This window comes from Pongo pygmaeus, chromosome 11, assembly GCF_028885625.2.
Source record: "Pongo pygmaeus isolate AG05252 chromosome 11, NHGRI_mPonPyg2-v2.0_pri, whole genome shotgun sequence".
Taxonomy (NCBI): Eukaryota; Metazoa; Chordata; class Mammalia; order Primates; family Hominidae; genus Pongo; species Pongo pygmaeus.
The window spans coordinates 27,200,522-27,225,491 of NC_072384.2; the positions used below are offsets into that span (position 1 = coordinate 27,200,522).

General features: G+C 41.0%; 1 protein-coding gene across 3 annotated transcripts in view; it reads left to right on the plus strand.

The window, feature by feature from the left end:
• The window catches only part of CCDC93 (coiled-coil domain containing 93), a 94,696-nt gene that overhangs the window by 43,507 nt on the left and 26,219 nt on the right, over positions 1–24,970 (plus strand). For 2 of the 3 annotated variants that reach the window (XM_054477313.2, XM_054477316.2), the window contains 5 exons: positions 12,705–12,821; positions 18,753–18,815; positions 21,821–21,894; positions 23,047–23,128; positions 24,347–24,418. In XM_054477313.2, the coding sequence (XP_054333288.1) occupies positions 12,705–12,821; positions 18,753–18,815; positions 21,821–21,894; positions 23,047–23,128; positions 24,347–24,418 (408 nt within the window). The remainder of the gene's footprint in view (positions 1–12,704; positions 12,822–18,752; positions 18,816–21,820; positions 21,895–23,046; positions 23,129–24,346; positions 24,419–24,970) is intronic. The other variant, XM_063647374.1, reaches the window with a different exon arrangement.

Here is a 24,970-nt window from a genome sequence, read left to right on the forward strand (position 1 = left end):
ATTGGTTATGACTCCCTCTGTGTGTTACAACTACATAAAATACTATCAGTTGTGAAGGGACTTCCCAGCATATGCCCCCAGTATTTCCAGCTTTGATTTTTTTGTTTGTCTAACTTGTTACTGTGGCAACTATAAAATGGCAGCTCTGTAGACCACTGAGAGGATTGAAGATGGTTCTGTGTAAGTACAGGTTACAGAGAACTCATCCAGTACCATATAACTAATAAGTTCCAGGTTTGAATACAGGACTGTTTACTGTGTTTTCTTCTCTGAATTGTCTGTTATAGACTATACTCAAGTAATGTTTTCCTTGTGAATTTGAATAAAGTCTATACTTCAGATTTAAATATATTGTCACTGTGATGCAAGTATTTCTCAGGCACTTTATTTTACTTTTGTATTGTTTTTCATTATATACAAGGAATTTGTACCCAAGTTGGTCAGTCTTTTTTTTTGTTCTTGTTTCCAAATGAGAGGTTCATTGTTTTTCCGTGGATCTGGTAAAATAGTTAATGCATGTCAGCTGGTCTTTTATTAATTATGTTTAATTCTTTAACCTATGTAGAATTTATTCTTCTTTAGCCTAAAGTGGGGACCTGTCCTAGTTTTCCTATTCATATCCACTTATCCTACTACTGTTTGTCAGATAATTTCTTTCTACTCATTTGGAGATACTTGATTCTATTTTTATGTCTTATAGCTAAACTGAGTATGGCCTCTTTCTTGTTTTATTGGTTTATACTTCTATTTTATGCAAGTTCTTTGGTGAAGTCATGCGTGGTGTTTTTGTTATTTGCTTGATTTGTTTTTGTTTTGTCAGTGCTCTCCAGTCAAAAACCTAGTTTTGTTCAACTAGGAACGTATCTGTGGTTGAACAAGTTGGGTGTATTGCTGCTTGTAGTGAGGGAGAACACATACCAATGGGAATCATGGGGCCTTTCAATAAGAGTGTGTCAGAAAGGACTTAGTATAGGATTTGGACTTATGTAAGGTGACTTGAAGGAGGGTTCAAGGAAGTGGGGCTTTGCTTTGGGTTCGATGCTGTAAGGAGGGGTGAGTCTGTCAATGAGTATCTTAATAAATCTTATCTCTAAGACATGGGGAAAATGAATCAAGGTTAAAGCTATGCATGCGTAATAGCCAGTATAGGGGATATTTGGTCATTTTTGTGATTCAGATAATGTTTATGTTTTCGTCCATGTTCGGACATACAGTCATAGGGTGGCCTTGTCTGATATTGGTGTTCTTTGAAATTGTTTATGTTTTGCAACAAGACCTGGTTATGAGTGCAAGTCAGCCTCCCACCAACATCAATGCCTTGCTAATAGTACTAGGCTAGCTTTCAGATGTCAGGGGCTGCTTTTCTCATTCTCACGTTGTTTGTGTGGTTATCTGCTATTGTGTGGCAGTACTGCCACAAATGTAGTCACTTAAAATAACACACATTTATTGTCTCACTGTTTCTGTGGGGCAGCAGTTGGGCACAGCTTAGCAGCACCCTCTGTGACTCTTACAAGGCTGCAGTCTCATCTGAGGCTCTACTGAGGAAGGATTTGCTTCCAAGCTTACATGATTGTTGGCAGCATTCCGTTCCTTGCAACCTGCTCACTGAGGTCACCAGTTTTTGCTGGCCATTAGCTGGAGGCTACCCTCAGTTCCTTGTCACATGAGCCTCCCCTACATTGCCATTTATTTCATCAAAGCTAGCAAGGGAGGGCTTCTCCCTGCAGGGCAGGCATTACAGACTTACATAACGTAATTACATATATGTAATCAAAAGACTGCCTCTTCTCTGTGGTGTATTCTGTTGGTTAGAAGCAAGGCACAGCTTCCATCCACACCCAAAGGAAAGGGGTTACACAAAGGCAGATGTGAATATCAGCAGGTGGGACTCATGGGGCCATTGTAGAGTTGTCTACCGTGGTTTGCTTATTGGTCTTTTAATCATACTGCCACAGATTGGACTGAAACTGGACACTGGCAATGCTGTCATCTTCAGGGTCTCAGTAATATACCTTGGAAATAGAGATGGGATTGAGGAATGCCCAGGAGGGAAGCTGTTGGTAGTATCTGAGAAAAACTCACTTAGGCTGAGATCAGGATTTTTTTTTTTTTTCTTTTTCTTTATGAAGAGAGGGGAAAGGATAATTTGCGGGGAGGATCAAGTGTAAAAATGATTTTGTGACCAAGGAATGAATTGAATAGCCTGCCTGATGTGAGTGTTTGGAAACTTGACAGGCACTGGGATATAAAAACAAGGTAAAAAACAAGTGCAGAATTCTCTTTTACTGGTAAAGTTCACAAGTTTCTTATAAGAGTGTAACATAACATGTATCTCAAAGTTCCTGAGACATGTAACTCAATATGGTTCTTGTAGAGCAGCAGAAAGAGGAATGTGAAGAAGCTTCCAGATACATAATTCATGAGTGTCCATAGACTCTAGGCTGAGTAGCTCCATCTGCCATTGTTTCCAAAGGGTAACACCCTTCCCTGAATGTGCTAGAAGTACCACTGTGCTTTTGGTGTTCATGTCTAATATTCTCACTGCATCATAGCATTTATTTTTACAGGGAAGAAGAATCTATTACTCTGACTTACAGAAAACTGAAATGCCTGACTGTCCAAAAAATACTTCCACCCTACAACCCCCTAAGCCTGATAGGAGCCAGAAGAAAGAAAAGGAAGCTGGGCCAGAGAAGTTGCAAGGTCCCTGGGAGGGCAGGAAGGGACTTTCCCTAATGCTGCATACTAACTAACCGTACACCATTTTGACCACTTTAATACTTAGTCTGCCAACTAAATCATTCATTGGTCGACTTCTCCCTAAGACAGGATATTGGAACATTTTGTAGCTCTAAAGGATCTGAATATTTTATAGCTCTAGAGGCACAGATCTGTCTTGGTGAATCTGAATCTACACTGAGTGCCTCTCCATGCAGATTCTTTGTGTACCATTATCTCATTTAGTTCTTATTTTTTAATTCTAAAAAATTATCTCATTTAATTCGTATAGGCTGCCTTCCTGCTTATAATCCCCTGCCTTCCTCTATCATTATACTTATATGCAGTTGAAACTATCTGTTTATGTGGCTGTGGACCACTTTTACTCTGGTCTGTAATCTGAGAGTCTCGCCAAGGGCCCACCAGTGTTGGTGCTCTATAAATGAGTACATGATATTATATCCATTTTGCAGGCAAAGAAACGAGATTATGTGACTTGTCCAGTGCCATACAGCTAATAAGTTCCAGGTTTGAGTACAGGACTGTTTGACTTTGCAACCTTTCTCCTTGGCTAGGTGGAGCTTCCTTAGGGAGAAGCGGGGACAGCCTCCTTTACCGTCATTAGTGTCTGCCTTCCAGGCTTGGCTGTGGCTGTGCCTCCTTAGACTGTCCCACTATTCAACTGCCTACCTTGGGCTATTGGTAGCTAGGGCATACTGGGAACTAACCACGGAAACAAGAAAAAGTGAAAATGGTGCAGCTCAGCCCAGGCACTCACACACCATAAACCTAAGCTGCTGAAAGCCGTGGAAGTTTCTATTTGGAGTATCTAAGTGACTCTTCATGTTTCTGGAGAATACCACATTAATGTGTTCTCATGCAGTTCTTTAAAGGGTAATATCTGGCTAGGCATGGTGGCTTACGCCTGTAATCCCAGCACTTTGGAAGGCTGAGGCAGGCAGATCACTTGAGGTCAGGAGTTTGAGACCAGCCTGGCCAACATGGTGAAACCCTGTCTCTACTAAAATACAAAAATTAGCTGGGTGTGGTGGCACGTGCTTGTAATCCCAGCTTCTTGGGAGGCTGAGGTGGGATTGGTAGCTTGAACCTGGGAGGCGGAGGTTGCAGTGAGCTGAGATCGCACCACTGCACTGCAGCCTGGGCGACAGAGAGAGACTTTGTTTCAGAAAAAAAAGGCAGTGGGAGGTAATATCCTAGCCCGAAGAATATCAACATCTTGATCTCATTTCCATAGCAAGGTGTATTTTAGATCATCAAGGGACTTATTTGTGGAAGGAATTTTTCCTTAATGGGTTTTGGAAATTTTCCTGTCCAGCAATTAAATTCTGGCACCATTGCCTCTGACCTTTTGATTCTGAGAATCATTCTCTGGCAGTTAGCAGCCTTTGCTCTATCTTGAAGTCATATCTTTCCAGAGCACCTGGGGAATCTCGCCAGATACTTAGAGCTTGGGTATGGTCAAGGATGTGCTTATGAAAAAGCACAAAGGAAAGGGTCTCTTCTAGAAAAAGCAGACAGCCACATTTGATTAGAGCAGATCTTGTGCCCATCTATCATGATGATTTTTATTCCGCTTTATGATGCAATCAGCAGAGAAGACTGCCTGGACCCTTTGCCTTTTAAGCCTTTTGGGTGCAAGTCATAGGAATTCTACCCAGCATGTTGCTATAAGCAAAAGGGAGCCTTTATCAGCTCTCAGAACTGGAAGTCCTTAGGGGGGACTCACATGGCCCTGCCATATCCCTTTACCCTTGCTTCACTTTGTCTCTGTCTCGGCCTCATCACCTTGGAGGCCTGACTGTAGACAGTTTCTGTCTTACTGCCCCCTTCCTCCATCAGTATATAAAATCCTAAGGAAGGACTGTCCTCTGTCTGTCACGGCTTAGGTCACAGATTTCTCCCCAGGCCCATTGTTGCCAGGAGTTGATTGGCAGCCCCTCTGAGCTAGAAAGAGTAGGAGACAGGGATTGCTTTTCTACCAACAGATATGGGGCACACACGGTGGCTAGGACCCCCATAAGGCCTTCGTTTCCACTAGGCCCTCAGGAAATTTATTTAACAAAGTTGGAGGGAATTGACCCAAAAGAATCAGTTGTTAATATATCCTTTGTCCTCTTAGTAGTTGCCTTCACATTATTTCTCCACCCTGGGTTTGTAACTCTTACACTTTTTCCAAATGTATGAAGTCTTCTGAAAATATATTTTTAAATTAATACAATCTTTTTATATTTTAAGTCTTCAGCTTGTTTTTTTTTCTGCCAGAGAACTGATGGAATTGACCTCATAATCACTGTTATGTGAAAGACTGATTAGATATATTTCTTCTTTCAGCAAACACCTATTTAGTAGATCCTGCATCCAGGCAGTGTCAAGTGTAGGGGGCAGGGATTGCGTTACGCGTGAGTCAGGGTTGCGGCCCTGAGGGGCTTCCAGTAAGGAGTCAGTCAACCTGTGAAAACATAAATTACAGAATAATACAATTTGTATGCCTATAAAGTGGCTGCCAGGTGCTACTAGGTTTGTGTTATCATTTGAAGTGATAGTATCTGCCCAAAGAAAAGTTGTTGGCATAATTGATGTTAAAATATTTTTGCCTGATAATAACCAGGCGGAATGGGTGACTTTTAAAATCATACCATGGGGTGAGAAATGGAAAAGGGAAGGGCTTAGGACTGAGTGAAGATACCACACCCCAGGGACATTGGCTGGGCCAGAAAGTAACAGGAAGCTTAGCAGCCCGGGGACTCTGACTGCTTTGTTAGAAAATCAGCCTGATCTGCCACCTGCGTGATTTCTAATAAGCTTAGATGTGAGTGTTTCCAATCCTATCATCCTGCCCCAACTCAAAAAATGTTACCACTTGCTAGCAGCATCGGTTTGTGGAGTTGGGGAGAAGTGTAGTATGGGGCAGGAAAGGGATGGGGGTGTTCGTCTCTTGGAAACCTCCTATTGTGGCCACAGATAGAAAAACCCAGGTTGGAATCAGGAGGGGTGGGGGCCTAGGTAGATTTTTAAACCCCTTCATTCTAGATACTATTTCCTCACATAACATAATAGGTGTTGCATAAATCATATTCCTAACCTCTAAAGTTTTAGAGGGCCAATATTTCATTTTTTATTTTTGTATTCCTGTTGCTTCATTCATAATAAATACTCAGTAGAAGATAATGGATCACTTGAAGACTTTGTGGAGACTCACCTGATAGCCATTAGCAATGATTCTGGGCCACGTACAGAGGCTCACGCCTGTAATCCAAGCATTTTGGGAGCCTGAGGCAAGAGGATCGCTTGAGGCCAGGAGTTTGAGACCCGCCTGGGCAACATGGTGAGACCCCCGCCCCCGATCCATCTCTACAAAATATTTTTTAAAAATTACCTGGGTGTAGTGACATGTACCTCCAGTCCCAGCTCCTTGGGAGGCAGAGGCAGGAGGATTGCTTGAGCTCAGGAGTTTGCGGTTGCAGTGAGCTATGATCATGCCACTGCATTCCAGCCTGGGCAACAGAGTGAGACCCTGTCTCAGTAAACTATCGCAAGAACAAAAAACCAAACACCACATATTCTCACTCATAGGTGGGAATTGAACAATGAGAACACATGGACACAGGAAGGGGAACATCACACTTTGGAGACTGTTGTGGGGTGGGGGGAGGGGGGAGGGATAGCATTGGGAGATATACCTAATGCTAGATGACGAGTTAGGGGGTGCAGCGCACCAACATGGCACATGTATACATATGTAACTAACCTGCACATTGCACACATGTACCATAAAACCTAAAGTATAATAATAATAAAAAAAAAGAAAAAAAAATTCTACTTCTTAAAAGAGGCTCTTCAGTGATGTTGTAGAGATCAGCTCTTTATCTCCTTTATAGCACTTCCCTCAAGCACTGTTTTGTCTCTTTGCCTGTCTCCCAGGACTAGAATGTTTGCTTTCCGAGAGGGCTAGGATTATAGTATACTCTCAGTGCCCAACATAATTGGGTTTTCACAGATATTTGCTGAAGGAAAGAAGAAAGGAAGAGAGGGAGAGGAAGGAACAACAGCAGCTTTCAAAACTTTTCTTCTGTGACACAATTTAGGCATTGAGGAGAATGCAGAGGATGCAACACCTTTACTTATGAATTAGCTAGTTTTGTCTGGCTAGATTATGAAGGGCCAGAGGTGTGGTCTTTGTCTTTTCTCACTTCCCCAGTGCATACCACCATGCCCCCACACAATAAGATCTGAGTAAAGATTATCTGAAATAGCCAAGGAAGGTGGGGAGAGAAATTTAAAATTTTAATCAGAGTTAAGAGAGTAAGGAACCCTGTATATCTGGAGAGAACAATGCTAAATATGTTTCTGTTTACAAACAGCTCTAAGATTTCCTGAATTCGGAGCGACTCTTACGTAGTTAGTATACAATACCTAACTGCAAGGATAATGATATCAACTAATGAATTGTCAGCCTGGTAAAATGGTCTCAAGCCACACAGCACAACTTATACATTTCAGAGTCCTTATCAATTTGCATAAAGACTTGGACTTTAGCCTTGTCAGATTTGAGCATCACTTAAAGCATCACTTGCAAAGATAATTGGAACATCACTTAAGAAAAATGTAAATACTGTTGAATTTCAGAAAAGTGAGTTGTACCAATTCATGATTTGGTGAGGATGCCATCTGACCTGACAGTAGTGTACAGGGATTAAAGGAGAGGTTTTGGATTTTGTTCACACCTCCTAAATGTTAAGTGCATTCTGAGCAGGCACACCGCATTACTCACTGTGGGACCCAAAGCAAAGCCTTAGACTCAACAAGGTTACGTAACTATGGGTTTTTGAAATTCATGGAATTTCATTAGTGGGTTTTAAAAATATTGAAAAGAGCATTCATTTATTGAGTTTCATTTTTGGAAGCAGAATATAGATCAGGGAAAGTGGATGATTCTCTCCTATCTACAGTGGTCACACATCATCAGGAGTGCTTTAGAAGTTCACTTACAAACTAGGATAACAGCCAAGGTGGTGAGAGGTGTCAGCATCTTGTTATAGAAAGGACAGGTGGAAGAGCTGTGGACACTTAGTTGAACTGTTATCTGAAAGAGTGATTAGATTTAATCTGCTGCTTTAGGGGGGAATGGGCATGCTTGTGTGTATATGGTGTGTGCATTGGGAGGGGGTGTATTTGAATAAGTCTTTACAGATACAGTTCTGCTGTCTGTTTTCACTGGCTTTTGTTTATGGTAGTGGTAGTGTGACTTGTCTGCTTTTGATTTTTGACTGTGAGCCCCATATTCCTTGGAAATTTATCTGTAGGAACTATCTGAGGCCTAGGATTGAAGCTCTGTTCTTTCAGGGAAGATCTGCTTTTGCTTCTGTCACACACCTGGGGATACTTCAGCCCAAGTGCATTTTATCCCTAGTCCTTACTCATGGGTTTTTTGGACCAAAGTAGTGTGTGAATTAGGATTGCAGAACTGCATGAGGTCCAGTCTGTTGTTACAAAATCTCATTGTGGATTTGTTCCCCTCATACAGCTGTATCAAGATTTATGTGGTAAAAAGTTGTTACTGAATTGTAAAAATCAAAGCTTGTGATCATCGGGTTTTGGCAAATACTTTCAGGAAAAAAAGCCTGAGAGTGGGTATGCGTACGTTCAGTGGGTACACATACGTTCTTGGATTCCCACTTTCAGTTACTTTTTGGCCTTCTGAAATTTAGCATTCTTGCTAGTTCTTAGATTTAAAAACATTTTTAAAGAAATATTTCACATGGTCTGTTTACTAGTCTTTATTTATTTATTTGAGACAGAGTCCCACTCTGCCGCCCAGGCTGGAGTGTAGTGGTGTGACCTTGGCTCACTGCAACCTCCACCTCCTGGGTTCAAGCAATTCTCATGCCTCAGCCTCCCAAGTAGCTGGGATTACAGGCGTATGCCACTATGCCTGGCTAATTTTTGTATTTTTAGTAGAGATAGGGTTTCACCATGTTGGCTAGGCTGGTCTTGAACTCCTGACCTCAAGTGATCCACTCACCTTGGCCTCTGGAGGTGCTGGGATTACAGGCGTGAGCCACTGCGCCCAGCCTACTTGTCCTTAATTGGTCAGTCAGGGTGCCAAAAATTGAAGTCCATCTATTTAGTGTAGAGAACTCCTGGTACCTTGTAAGATAGGAATTCTTTATTATTGTCAGCTTAGTGACCATATTTTGGTGGGGTAGGGAGATGATATAGGAGAGAACCCTGTATTAGAAGATTGATGTGTACATAACCTTTTGGGTCTCTTTCAATTATAAAAGTATATAGTTTTAGCTAAAGTAATCATTTTTTGCTTCTCTTGGGAATTTACCATTTTGAACTAGACTAATATTATTCGGTGACATTTAAATCTGTTTCCTCTAAAAATAGAAGTTGTGAATATCTGTCAGTTATTAGAAAACACTGAATTTACACTAGAAGTCATCTTAATCCACAATGTGGTTTTGAAAGCACGTTCTTAATCTGAAAATGTTGAACAAATTAGATTGGCACTTTAGCCCTCACTGCAATGTAAACACAAATGGGATATTTGTAGATGGTTGATGTTCTTTGACAGATGTTGCATTTTGGAAGCAGAAATCCGTTAAGATGCTCTAGGATTTAAATTTTTTCTGTCAAGGATTTAGTATAAAGCCCTTTTTCCTCTTCTCCTTCTGTCTGACTTTGTCTCATCATTCAAAATCCACCTTGGTCATCTAGTTTTCTTTCTCATCGTATCTCTCAGTGAATAAACCATTAGATGAGGCCTGCTGGTTTATGGACCCGTTCCTGTCTTCATCAGTCTGAGTTCTCTTGGCTTTGAGAAACGAAAAATTTAGATTGCTTAATAAAAAGTGTGTTTGAAAAACAGAGCAGTCAGCTTTCTGTTTACTAGGCTAGGAACTCTCATTTCAGCTCAATAATAAACTGTTTTGTCTGACTAAAAATAACTTCCCATTAAACAAAGCAGCTTCCCCTAGCACTGTCTCTAAACTCAGAGGCAAACAGAGGAACTTACAAGTTTATATGTACTGTGCACCAGTAAATGTACATTTACAGGACTCCACACAGCACTAAGAATTATTACTTACCAATAAAAGAGAGCATTTTGAAAGCCCATGTTTCCTTGGAACATATACTATTATAACAGATATGATAGAGGTATCTATAGAGATTTCAAGATTTTTTTTCTGTGCATTGCGAGCATTTTCTCTCTGTGTGGTTGTCTGAATCACGGGTCTAGTAAAAGAGTAGAATCAGAAAGAACTTTTCCCTCTCAGTGTTATATAAATGATGGCTGGCCACTTGGTGAGCCCACTCCATTGACTGTCCCAGTCCATGGGTGGATTACCAAGTGAACCAGGCTCCTTAGATTAAAGTAGCAGTTCTCAGCATTTTATACTTTCAGGAACCAGTTAAAGACTCTTAAAAATAACTGAGGACTCAATAGCTTATGTATTTTAATTCATTTACAGTAGCTTGTGTATTCATTTACAATAACTTATATATTAATTAATTCATACCCAATAGCTTATGTATTTACTTACAAATAATAATGAGCACATTAATATTAACATCAGAGCAATGATATCACATGTCATATAACATCTGGAAGATGTCACTGTATAATCACGAGAATGAGAGTGAAAAGGCAAATAACATATTATTATGAAAAGGTGTTTGGCCTCTGAGACCTTCTGACAGGGTTTTGAGGGAGCATGTGGCTCAAAATTCAGACTTAAATAGATAGCTATCAACGGAAATAATCTTTCCACATATCAAGATAGCTGCTGGTTTTCCTGCAAGAAGAATTCTTGTAAGTGAAGTTTGAAGATCATAATTTTAAAACAAAGCTGTATGTATGCCACATACACTAATATGAGAGCATGGAAGCTGGGTGGGGGAATGCAGTTTTCATCTTCTTAGGACTTTGGCCATAAAAGCAGTTTATGAGCAAGAAAGCTTGCTAACAGTCAGAGACATCACCCAATCCATGCCAAAGCTGCAGAACAGAATTGAATGAGTTTACTCAGCCCCCACACACTGGAGGAAGTCTGGAAGGTGAGTGATACGTGGATCCACTGGAGCCTGCCTGCCCACGTCTCAGTCTCGAAGCCTGACAGGCATCTGGAGGAGGTCAGGATACTGAAGCATAATCCTGACACCAAACATAGAGACATACTGTATGGGAAATTAGTTCTGTTTCAGGTATCAGAAAAGCACGAATAGAAGGCTTATGTAATTCGGCTAGTAAAGCACAATGCTCTGAGAATATGTTTATGACACTTTGGAAGTCAAAGTCAAGGAATGTAAGCTGGATATTAAGACTCAAAGCTAAAATTAACTATAAAAAAAGCTATTAAATACATAACATACAAAAGTGGCTAAATTAATGGCATAGTTCAGGTCAATCCAATCAAAGTAGAGGAGATGTAGTTAATTGTAATTCTGTTTTTGTAAGTGATTTAGAGTGGGGCTGGTCTTTCCTCTTCCGCCACCCTTTTTTAATACTCTCAAATAATTTTCAGAAATAGTTTGTCCTTCTCCATACTACAAGTTGTGAATATCTTGGTGTGTCCAAAATTAATTTTAAAAAGTTAATTCCAATTCCCAGAAATCCTAAAAGCTAAAATAATGTTGACATTTTACACAGTCCCAGGTTTCAAGGCTAAATGTGTTGTAATACTAAATGCTTAGTTTTTCTGTTTCCTTTATGGCCTACCAGCCCATGAGGTAGAAAATGATGTTTCTTACCATTTTATGCAGCTATATCCTGCTGGTTGTTTTGTAACTCCAAAGTTGTTAAGTAGCAGAAGAACTCATCATCCATTAATAATACTGCTGAATTATTCAGAGAAATCCTTAACCAGAATAAATGGTTATGGCCATCCCAATTTCTCCTCCTTCTCACTTTCCCATTTCTTTTTCCTGTGGGTAAATATCTTAGACTTTCAAGCCTAGGATCACTATTGAAACATTCGGGGAAAGTTGAATATCCAAATGGTTTTTGTTGCATGTGAGTTTAGAATTAATGATTAGCTTGGAATTGGGGTACTTACTATAAGAAAGGAGATGTTTTATTGTTGGTGTTTGACTGTTTAATAAAACTGTAATCATCCAAGAAGTATTATAATTGCACTTATTGCAAAAAGGTCTACCTTTTAATTTCTTTTTCCTGGGGCATCTCACAGGAATCTTGAGGCAGGTGTTTGTATTCAGTATCTACACTAAGCTGCTTACTTCTTTGTGTGGTTTTTCAGGAATGGCCATTTGCCCTCCTGGAAAATGTTATCACATTCACCTCATCATCTTGTTCAGAGATCTCTCTCACACTCACTCCTGGTCCTGAGGATCCTTCTCCACCCCCTCCTCCCTTATACAGTTGCAGAACTTTTCCTACGTGACCTCTCTCAGCACCTTTAATCCCTTTCCAGTCAATGCCCTGTTAACTCCAGAACATCAGAAATAGGAAATGATTAAATTGGAGTGGGCCAAGTGATGGAAAATGTGTTGGGAGACTCTTCATTATAAGTGCTGCTGAATGGCTAGACTTTTTAACCATTTGCTTATAATACTTCAATCACAGTGAATCAATTCATTATTCTTGATAACTCCAGAATGGCCTATGAAGATGTTACTATGGCCTTGTTATTCTCCTATTTAAGACCTTTTGGTGATACCTATTGCCTATATGATATTGACATAACCACAGTTATGTCCCTGTACTTTTTTACACATGCCGTTCCCTCAGCCCAGAATGCAGGTTCTGTTGATAGGGATTTTGGTCATTGTGTCAGAATCTCTTCTGTACGCCAGGTTTTGAACAGGCCCCTGTAAATGCCCTGGCTTGGTGTGACTGGCTGCCCAGTACTGCTTTGCCCACATTGAACAGGGCTTGATTACGTGAACCAAGGTCAACTAATTAAATCCTTTGGATTTGCCATCCCTTTTTTCCACAGCAGTCTGAGCTATCAGCTGAAGAAAGTCCAGAAAAATTAGGAACCTCCCAGCTACATCGCCGGAAAGTCATTTCCTTGAACAAACAGATTGCGCAAAAGACCAAACATCTTGAAGAGGTCAGTGTTTTCTTTTTGTAAGTTTATTCAAGATCTTCATGGTAGACTGGTTAAAGGAGATTCCAGAACGGGGGCTGGCATACTATGGTGCTTGGGCCAGTCCAGTTGCCACTTGTTTTTGTAAATGAAGTTTTATTACAACATATACACATCCATTTGTTTACATATTTTCTGTGGCTGCTTTCAGGCTACAGTGGCAGAGTTGAGTAGTTGCAGAAGACCATAAGACCTACAAAGCCTAAAATATTTACTATCCAGCCCTTTGCGGAAAAAAATTTGCTAACTTGTATCATAGGAAAAGATCACAGGGCAAGAATAAATAGCATTAGTTCACAAATATCTGCCAAGCACTACTGTGTGCTAGGCACTGAACTAGCTACTGGGATGAATGAAGAACAAGTTATGATCCTTGCTGTCAAGGATCTTAAGTTCTAATAAGAAGTCATCACACTCACCGTCATTTAATTACAGGTGTGTTAAATGCTTTAAGGAGAAGTCTAGGAAGCTGGGAGAGTGAGTGACTAATAGGGAGACCTGACCTAGCCTCAGGTCACAGAGTTCTGAGACTGGAAAGATGAGTGGGTATTTCCGGGCAGGAAGTCTGTATGGGCTATATGGACTTACAGAACAGCATGAACAAAGACCAGAGGAGGAAGGGTCTTAGCCAGTCTGTTTTGTGGCCAGAGAGTCATGAATGAAGACAGTTTGTTGGCAGTGTCTGATCAACAGGACCATCCAAGCCATGTTGAGGACAACCGAAGCCATTGACGTATTTAAATAGGGGAGTGGCATGATCAGAATTGCATATTGCAAAGACCATTCTGTTTGCTGCAGGAGCATGAATTAACTGGACTTGGGTGAGAAGGAATTCAGGGACAACAGGTAGGAGGCTGATGCAGTAGTCTAGACGTGGACTGCTACTATTGATGGCAGGGAAATGGAGGAAACTTGATCATTTTTAAAAGAGCTGTAGGAGATGGTGTTCTGTAATACCTGGTGATATGAGACTGTTTTGGAAAGACCTTCATATATTTGCCCTGAAAAGTAGACCTAAGAGGAAGCTGGGAAGTTTGACTCAGCAACAGTCATTGGACAATAAAAAGTTATGTGCTTCAGTTGCATTAGCAATAGATTAGATTAGAAGAATACACGTAGAAGAAGATTAAGAGAATGAATATGGGCCAGGTGTGGTGGCTCACGCCTGTAATGCCAGCACTTTGGGAGGCTGAGGAGGGGCAGATCACTTGAGGTCGGGAGTTCAAGAGCAGCCTAAACAACTTGGAGAATCCCTGTCTCTACTAAAAATACAAAATTAGCTGGGCATGGTGGCGCCTGCTTGTAATCCCAACTACTCTGGAGGCTGAGGCAGGAGAATCGCTTGAAACCAGGAGGCGGAGGTTGTGGTGAGCCAAGATCATGCCGTTGAACTCTAGCCTGGGCAACAAGAGCGAAACTCCATCTCAAAAAAAAAAAAAAAAAAAAAGGGTACCAGTTGGCATTTTGAGCTTGTTAGTTTTTAGTCCCACATATTTAAAAGATATTAACCTATCAAATGGTCCTGCTCAATCATTTCTTTATTTGAATTTGTTCTGTTAGAATTTGATCTACCATAGCTGAACAAATAATAGGTTGGTTTGCTAAATGCTCTGGATCAAAGAAGGATGAAAAGATAGCCTATGATTTGGTTTCTGTTCAGTTATTTGTTTAGACATTTTAATGAGTTGTCAACTCAGACAGTATCATCCCTACTCCTGACCCCTGCTGGTGATAAGAATGGTTCAAAAAGAACTCATCACAGAATCAGAAGGAGCAGGAGACAAGGATGAGGCTTCCTTATTATGGTGTCTTTATCTCTGAGGGAAGATAGTTTTGAGATTATTGTGGACTCCAGGAGCCAGAGTATCCCAGCAGGAATGGACATTTGCTTCTGCCTTCTGTCTAAACCTGGGGAGAAGCAATGCTAAGCCTCAACACAAATGGCGGTCTTGACTCATTCTTGGTCCAGCTGACAGGGCAATCCTCCCTGACTCTTGAGTCTGTTTTGTGGTTGGTTCAGAACACTTTTACCCAGAGTCTGTTATTTTTCAAGCATACTCCTCAACATAGCAGGCTGTCATTAAAAGACAACAATCATTATTGCGATGTTTAATATAATTAAAGATGATGACCAGCACATGCAGTAATCCCTGACCATGTAGCTAGGCCAACTGGATGAGGAAAATGAGGTAGGGAGGGGAGAGACTTGCTCAGAGTCTGTGTTCCATGTTTCTGTGTGTGTGCAGATATACTAAACACATTTTCCTTTTGTTTCTGTCAGTTTTCAAATGTTTCAAGCGCTTTTTTTAAATTGTAGGGATAAGCTGAATATAAATTAAATAGTATAGAAGTATATAAATATAAGAATAAATAGAGCAAGCTACTATTTGTGTCTGCTGTGTTTCCTGGCACACCTTTTTTTAAGCCTTTGCAAAAATGTATGCCCCTTCACCTGGGGAGAGTGACTTGTATGGTTACAAAATTGAGTTTTTATTTCACTTATTCTATCACAGACGTCTCTCTGTCAGTAATAGTAATTGCTAATAAGTGCTTTGTTACTGCTTAGTAATTACTATGTGCTTTATAAAATTAACTCATTCAGTTCGCACAGCATCCTTATGAATGGGAGGTACTGTTATTTTCCTCACTTTACAAATAAGGATACTGAGACACAGAAATTAAGCAGTCTGTCTGTAGTCACATAGCGTGTTTAGTGGTTGAACCAAAATTTAAGCATATAAATCTACCTCATTCTTTTTAGTTACTGGATAGTGTGACATAGTATATATGTGACACAATTTATTTAACTTGTCCCCTAACTTCTCAAAAAATGCGTTTTTGATTTTGCTAGAAACTATTGAGTTGTTCATCAATTATTTTATCAATTTATGCTTCTATCTGTAGTATGTGAGGGATTCCAAACTCTTTAAATCCCACAACCTCTTTTACAAGGTCATACAGGCGGAAGGCATCTGAGATGCATCCTTTTTTAGGCTTTTACAAACACGTATGCCCTCACCTGGGGATAGTGAGTTGTATGGTTACAAAATTGAGTTTTTATTTCATGTATTCTATCACAGACATCTCTCTGTCAGTAATAGTAATGGCTAATAAGTGCTTTGTTATTGCTTACTAATTACTAAGCACTTTGCAAAATTAACTCAGTTTGCACAACATCCTTACGAAGGGGAGGTACTATTATTATCCTCATTATACAAATAAGGAAATATTAGTCCATTCTCACCCTGCTAATAAAGACATACCTGAGACTGGGTGATTTATAAAGGAAAGAGGTTTAATTGACTCACAGTTCTGCATGGGTAGGGAGGCCTCAGGAAACTTAGAATCATGGCGGAAGGGGAAGCAAACATGTCCTTCTTCACATGATGGCTGGAAGGAGAAGTACAAGCAGGGGAAATGCCAGATGCTTATAAAACCATCAGTTCTCATGAGAACTCACTATCACGAGAACACCATGGGGTAAACCACCCCCATCATCCAATGACCTCCACCTGATCCCTCCCACGACACGTGGGGATTGTGGGAACCACAATTCAAGATGAGATTGGGTGGGGACTCAGCCAAATCATATCATGGTCCAATGAGGGAATATGCAAAGGAATAGAATGGAGTGCAGGTGGTAGGTAGCTAAGAGGAAACCTGAGAGTGATGAAAGAAAGAGAAATCCAGAGAGGTGGTGTTAACCAGCAGCTGAATTTTTAGGGTAAGCATAGGGGTTAATGATGAAGAAGAAAATAGAGGTAAGAGAATCCTGGAGGACTCCAGCAAGATAAAAACTAAGCTAAGCTACTGGGACACTTCCTATTTAAGAAAAGATGGTCAGATGAAGAATTAAAGAGAGCTCTTGTTAGTTAATTAAAGAAAAGAAAAGAGATGAGCCTTTTCTTCTTAGAAAGCTCTTACTTCCCTGCCAAGATCCATCTGGGGTAAGTCTTTGTTGGTGAAGGTTTCCTGAACCCCCTGGTGAGGGAGCTGACTCTCTTTCCTTGGGCCTGGCTCTGCCCCGTCTCTTCTCATATTTTAATCCCACAGTTACAATGTCATGTTCTTTTCTTTCTCCCATACACCTCATTTGAGCAGAGCATTGGGTAAATGTCAGATGAGTAGGTGGGTGCAGGGGTGAGAGGCTACACAAGAAGGTGGGTGAAGCAGGTGGGAAGATCCCGGGGACCTTTCCTAGAACCTTGTCTTAGTCCATTTGGGCTGCTCTATCAAAATACCTTAGACGTGGTAATTTGTTGCTTACAGTTCTGAAGGTTGGGAAGTCCAAGATCGAGGCACCAACAGATCTGGTGTGTGATGTCCATAGATGATACCTTGTTGCTGCTTCCTCACATGGTGGAAGGAGGCGAGGGAGCCCACTCAAGCCTCTTTTATTTTCATTTTTTTGAGACAGGGTCTCACTGCATCATCCATGCTAGAGTCCAGTGGCATGATCATAACTCACTGCAGCCTCAACCTCCTGGGATGAAGCAATCCTTCCGCCGCAGCCTCCCACATAGTCGGGACCACAGGAACACCACTGTGCCTGGCTAATTTTTTTTTTTTTTTGAGACAGCAGAGTCTCACTTTGTTGCCCAGACTGAGCCTCTTTTATAAGGGCATTCATCTCATTTATAAGGGCACTCATCTCATTCACAAGGCTGGAGCCCTCACTTCCCAAAGACCCCACCTCTTGAAACTGTCATATTGGGTATTAGGTTCTAAGATACAAATTTGGGGCAGACACTAACATTCAGACCATAGCAAACATCAACAGTTAAAACACTGGGATTTAAAGAGAAAACTAAACTTTTTCCCAGAGTACCCTTATCTCCCAGTTACACAAACAGGTTAATAAAAGTTGTCATTGCACAGATGGCTCTCTTTGAAAAGGGAGGCACCAGAACCCGCCTGCTTCTCTCTCCTTTATCACATTGCTCTTGGCTTGAGTTGGCTTCTTGATAGGCCTTGTTGGAATTATAACTATTTATCAGTCATGAAGACTAGTAACTAGATTGGAGTAATGATTTCTGAAGGTGACATAACTCTTAATAAGCTGCTTACAGGCCCAAGGATGGGACATGTTACTTTTAAATAACCATTGAGATATAGGTTAAAATTTCTCATGGTTAACTTGAACCCAGTTAATAACAAGTTTGAAGGTGGTTTTCTGCCTTGTATCCTTCTTAAAAGTGAAAATACACAATCCTTTTGAGCATTTAAAGGAATGTTTTCGAATTTCTAAAAGTTGATAGACACAAGGATATACTGTTTTAGCAAAAGAAAGGGAATTGACTTTTTCAAGATGTGAGTTTACAGTTATGTAAGTTGGAACAGTAAAAATAATTTATTTTCATTCTCTTAGTGTTGAAGTCCTGAATCCTATCTTCTATGTGTCATCATTTGCCAACCAGTCTTATGCTAGAATCTCAAGTGCTGAAATGCTGTTTGTATTCTGCAAACAGGCAAGTGGGTTAACTGCATTGATTGTAGCCCCACTGAAAAGTCAGAGGGACTTGAATTTGGATCTGGGCCTCATCAGTTATCAGCTATGGGACTTTAGTCAAATAACTTGACCGCTCTGAGTCTTTATTTCCTCATCTGTAAAATAAGAAAAGTGTCTTTTTTCACTGAATATAAAGATTCAGTGATATCATTTATGCAAAATTCCTAGTACATCAGCTGACATGTCCTTGGTGCTAATTAAATATGAGGTTTTTTTCTTCATTTGTTGTTGGCAACCTTTTTAAAATTTGCTCAGTTTAAATCTTTCTGATTCACATTTGCTCAGTTTAAATCTTTCTGAGCTTTCATTTTCTCATCTGTGAAATTCATATCTGTGTTGTCATAAGGATCAAATGAGAGCATATGTCTTTTATCTTTCATTTACAGCTGCGAGCAAGTCACACCAGCCTACAAGCCAGATATAATGAAGCCAAGAAAACGCTGACAGAGGTGAGCAGATAGATTCTCCTTCTTCCATGGGCCCTTGTCAAGAATTGTTTTTGACCTGAACCATTAATGGAATGACGTGTGTGGGAGACATGATCCTGTTCTCAGAGGCTGCAGTCAGTTTGAGGACATAGGACAGTTACATGGTAGTGTGTGACCCATGTCATCAGTTTGCCCACACTGCCACATTCTAGTCCCTTAGCGGTCTTGGCGGGAGAGGTCTCTGTGGACTGTGAGGGTCAAGAAAGGCTTCCTGGGAAGGTGAGCCTGACAGGCTGGGTGGGGCACAGAGAAGAACTCACAATGTTACTCACAGTAAATAGCTCCTGCCCCTCAAACAGCAGCTTATATAGTAGCTCTAAGATCCTGAATTCCTTGAGAGTGAGATGTCTTTTGAAAGATGAGAGAACCTCAGAGTGATATAATTGTTCAGAATTTCCAGTTATTTCCTAGGCAGAATGAGGGAAGGGCTGCAGGAGGAGAAGGAGGGCGGGGAGTGCATTTGAACCCTGCGATTCAGTCTGTAGTCCAGGTTGCAAATGTGCTACTTCACATCAGCATTGTCACTGCTCACTTCCCACTTGTGATTGCTGAACAGACACCTCTGCTGCCACCTCTGTCATGAGCAGTGTGTAGATATTTCTGTCCCTTGGTTTCCACAGAGAACTATCCTCATCCAGACTTGAAAAGCTGTCTTCCTTGTGATTTTGGTGCTTGGACTATAGCTGTACTATGGAAGGACCTCGCTGCAAGGTCCCTACCTCATACTTCCTGGACGATTTGGAAGCTAGGATCTTCAAAGACGTCTCTGAAACCAACCCAGTATCCCTACTTTTCTAGAATTCACATGACATTTACCAATTTAAAATTCTTATTCTGTAGCAATATGTAGCACTTAATTTGCCACCTTGATGTAAACTGACAAAGCTTTTCAGTTCTGGTCTGGACTAACCTCTTCAGTTATTGTCAGAATGTTTCAAAAGGGCAGACACATGAATGGCAATTAGAATAATTTTTTTCTCATTGTTCATAAAGACGCCTGCTTTGCCTTTGGACAGATTAGGTTCCTTTACATTGCTCTGTGACTGCATTCCTTATGGATTAGATGGCAAGCTCTGGGGGTTGGGAGCCCTCTGTGATGTTACTTTTAATGCTGCAGAGCCCCTGGCATGAAGTTTGCCAATTCGTGGATCTGTCTTTGTATAACAGTCTGGAAGAGATTAAAGGCAAAATATCTTGATATCAGTTTTCTAAGACATTTATATGCCTTAGGATATAAACTATCAGTGACTTATAAAGGGGCTTTTTATACTAAATACTAAATCAAGTATTTGTTGAGCCCTTTTCATGTTATAGAAAGGTGGAAGGTGTGATTTAAGTCAGTAATAAGACTATCCTCAAATGAAAACAGCAGCCAACATGGTTCTGGGCATATCATTCCTGCAGTCATCATTCCTTTTTGCAGATGGGAAAGCTAAGGCAGAGAGGCTAAATAACTTGCCAAAGGCCATGCAGCGGGGTGTCAGGATTCAAATACAGGCAGCCTGGCATCAGAGCCCTCTCTGGGAGCTTACTGTCTAATAAGAAAATCAGACTAATTCCCATCTAGAAAAATGGGAAGCTGTATAAAACCTAGTACTGAACAACTTCTGAAGAAGCTTGATTTGGTCACCCTGTGCGTAATTAATGTTTTTCACCTCTGGGCCTGGTTCTCCTTACCTATCAAGGTTAGGAGTGAGCAGAATGAGCCCTCTGAACCCTTTCACTCCAGGCTTCCCGGATTTTACCTCTTCAGCAAAACCTGCCCTTCCAGGATAACCTAGTGGCACTGAAAAGCAGAGAGGACTTGTGTCTTTCCAGTAAATCTGGGAAAAGTAGAGCTGGGCATGGAAGGTCGCAGACAGCAGTGGTGCCTGACACCTGTGGGGGAGGCTGCATGACTGCTTCAGAAAGGCCAGGAGATTGGCTGGCCCCTCCGCTTTGTAACTTCAGCAGTCACAACTCTTAATTTCCTGTGTGTGAGGCTGAGTGTTTTTATGCAGTATTCTTTTATGTCTAAGCACATTAATTGTATCTAGTTTTGCTTGCTCTATAACTATTAAGATCAGAATTGACTTGTTGAATTTATACATCTTTTTTAAGGTTATGTCTGTCTTCAGCTCTTTGATGATCCTTGGTTATGTGTTCATCTTTAATTTTAAAATTTCGGGTTACCACCTCTGCGGATCCATCCATTTTATGCAGCCCACTTCCTGTGTTTATTCTGGAAGGGATCTACCTACTGTTTGCTGGGATCAGCCGGTAGTAACTGATGTTCTGGGTTGGGGAACTCCCCATTTCTGCTGGGTATCACCAACTATGTGGGACCCTGCCCTGCCTCTGAGACTTAAGCACCAGCTCTTGTGTTTAAGAGAGTCAGGTTTCATTGCCTAGCCTGTGTGGCTATTCCTAATGCAGGTCCCCAACACTGCATACCAGTCCTTCCTACGTCTGCTAACTCCACACAGCTTCCTCCTGAGGCCATTCCTGTCTGTTAACCATCTTTTTTGGCCTGTGAGGTTAAACTCTTGTGTTCTAATGTAATAGTCTGGATGTTTGGGGGTCTTAGGGCAAGAAGGGGTGGCTGCAAGTTGTGCTTAGTCTACTATTTTCAACTAGAACTCTTGGAACTTTTTTAAAACTTTTTTTTTTTTTAATTTTTGAATAAGTAACACATTCACATGGTACAAAATTCAAAAAGTACAAAGGGTGTAGGTTTGGAGAAACAGTCGGTATTTTCTTCACCGAACAGTAGATACTAGAGATCATTGTAAAAGAGCTACTTTATTCTTTTTTAAAATATTGGCTTAGTATTCTGTTGTATGATGTAATTACCTACTTTACGCATTAAAATCCGAGTTTAAATTTCTTCTTTAAAAAATGTCATTATCTGCCTCACAAAAAGAGGGTGAAGTTGTTCACCTCTGCTACCAAGGCTCCAGGAACCAGGTCTTCATTCTCTCTTGCAGCTGAAGACTTACAGTGAGAAACTGGACAAAGAGCAAGCAGCCCTCGAGAAGATAGAATCCAAAGCTGATCCAAGGTAAGAGGTTTCAGCATGCGCTTATTTTTGCTGTGATGAAAGTGACTTTGCTGATACTTGTTGGCTTAATTTGTTTAAACACAGAACAAAGCAGCCAAAGGCTATTGGTCTGGCGCCTGCAGATCAGATCATTTTACTGTTCATCCAGAAAGTGGTGACTCTCTCTCATGCTGAGATGTGCTTGGGCTGCCCTGGGTTAGTCACCTTTCTCCCAATACCCCTTGTGTGCAGAAGCAGCATAGTTTTTTGTTTTTCTATGTTTCAAAATGGTCATACCTTCATAGTACAGAAAGGGCATATGGTGAAAAATCTTCCTCCCACTCCTGTCCCCAGCCACCCAATTCTCTTCCCTAGAGTTCACTGTTGTTACAAGTTTTTAAACAGCTCTTGCCTCCTTGGTAGAAAACGTGCAGTCTTTTCTGTCAAGACACAACTGCTGTAGTTGTTTGTTCTTTCATGTAGAATAAATTGTCATTAGAGCATTAGAGGAGAGAAAGCACTTAACATTTGACCTTTTTAGCTTCAGACTATTTGGGTGGTAAAGTCTCCCGGGAGGTGCTTACTTGAATGAGACTATGAAATCAAAAAGTTGCAGGCACAGAATGAGCAGAGCTTGTTTGATGAACATTTTTAGCAAAAAGTACCCACAGGTAACTTGACTCTATAATTAGAAACCTTTGTTTCATGAAATGGAGCAAAGCACTGTCAGATATTTGATATTTTTGTTGTCAAATTAGTGCTTTTAATGACCTTAAGCAACTTGTTTCCTTTTCAAAATGGATTTTAAACGTAGTTTTCAATACTGTATATGCCCCGAATACAGTTGAATAATTGGTATCACTAAATATACCTGGTACTATTGAAACTCATTGATGTTTCTATAGTTGACATTTTAATTGTGGAACCTGTAATGTTTTCTTGGATCCGTCATGATGGTCTTGGGTTTATAAATGAATAATAATGTCAGTTAAATGGAAGTCATTATCATTTGTGCAGAATCCATGAGACACTCTTAGAGCTGAGAAAGGAAATTAAAAAGAGAGTCCTTTTTTAGCTGCAGACCTGCTTTTAGCTGTGATTCATAAAATCATAATGGCCTGCCGTATGTCATTTTTTATTTTCGTATGTCATTTTTTGGTCTTTTCTCTTCAGTATCCTACAGAACCTGAGAGCACTTGTAGCCATGAATGAAAATCTGAAAAGTCAAGAACAGGAATTTAAAGCACATTGTCGAGTAAGTGTTGTTTGATGTCAGCAAATAAACCGGGACTCTTACCGAATCTTTTGGTTTAACTCCGTTGTCCTGTTGTGGCATCCTATCCAGTGCAGTTTAAAAAGCAGATTCGGCCGGGCGCGGTGGCTCATGCCTGTAATCCCAGCACTTTGGGAAGCCAAGGCAGGCGGATCACGAGGTCAAGAGATCGAGACCATCCTGGCTAACACTGTGAAATCCTGTCTCTACTAAAAATATGAAAAAGTAGCTGGGCGTGGTAGCAGGCGCCTGTAGTCCCAGCTACTTGGGAGGCTGAGGCAGGAGAATGGTGTGAACCTGGGAGGCAGAGCTTGCAGTGAGCCGAGATCGCGCCACTGCACTCCAGCCTGGGTGACAGAGCGAGACTCTGTCTCAAAAAAAAAAAAAAAAGCAGATTCATCCAGCAGTTATTTGTCAGTTGTATAAGCCGAATAGAGCACCATGGTTAGTAACTTTGTGCCAAACCCCAAAACAAACAATGTCACCTAACTTTGGTATTTGAAAGAAAAGTCTTATGAAGTTTTTGCAAAAATATATTTTGTTGACAGACGGCCTTTGTGAAGAGTAACATCATACAAAACCAGGGCTGTCCTGAAAACCTGGGATGTCTGTGTCCTATGTATAAGTCCTGGCTGCCACCTTCTGGAAACTTGTAGTCTAATCGTGGGGGTGATGCATGTTCTGGCGACTCTAGTGTGAGATAGGAAATGAGGCCTGGCAAATTCCGTGTGAGCTCCAGGGGAGGAAAAGGCACTTCAGCACAGGAGCCACCAAAAAGCTAGATCTTACTTAAGGGCCAGGGAGGACAGCAAGTGGAGGAGGTACTTGATGAGGCAGAGCTCCAGGCTGGAAGATGGACAGCTGAATAAGGTTGAGGCCTGCTGGAGAGAGGAAACAGACAAGACTAGTTGGAACTAGGCTCTAGATCACTTGTTCATTTCAATGCCCAGTGATTACTGTATACCTCACCAGCCCTTCAGAAAGAAAGACCTCTTTTGATGGAGGAATAGCTGCCTGTAGCCTCCTGAAAAGAACTTTCCCAGGCTGATAATTGGAGATCAGGGCAGCTACCTCATTAGCTTGTTGTCCCAGAATAAACTCATGAAATGTGAAAATAAGACTTGTGGACCAAATAGTTGAATAATTGCATCTAATTACTAGCTTGTCTGAATTTTGTAAACGTTCATGTCACTTTTAAAGGAGGAGATGACACGGCTACAGCAAGAAATTGAAAACCTGAAAGCTGAGAGAGCACCATGTGGAGATGAAAAGGTAAAGGCTCTGAATTAGTCTTTGAGACTCTCAGGTGCTATTACGGGAAAAAGATAGTTCTAGAGGACCAAAGAGCAGACCGCTGGTGCTAACTTGTCCTGTAAATAGACATTCCTCAACTGTTTTCCTTCTGTGACCTTCTTAGATTTGCATCCATCTCTTCTCTCTTTCCTCTGGGAGTAGAAGGCAGCAGAGTGTGTGCAAGGCAGCAACCCAGGCACGAATTACCAGATTACACAATTCTGGCCTCCGTCTGTTTAGGGAGATGTTTCTGGGAAAAGTCTGAGCTCTATTTCCTGCTCACCCGTTCCTTAAATTTTCTGCCAGTTTACTCATTTCACCTTCCTCCTTTCCTGCTCAGGGATAATGCCCCACTCCCAAAAGTCAGCCACAAACATGAAGAAGGAGAGAGCAGTGTTGGATTTAACAGAAGAACCCTAGGCTTGCAGGAGCAGTCTGGGTTTAGGGAACACACCTGGACAGCTGGTTCTCTGAACAGAGGACTTGATCTTCCAAGGAGCTAGCATGAATTTTCATTAAACCTTAAATTGT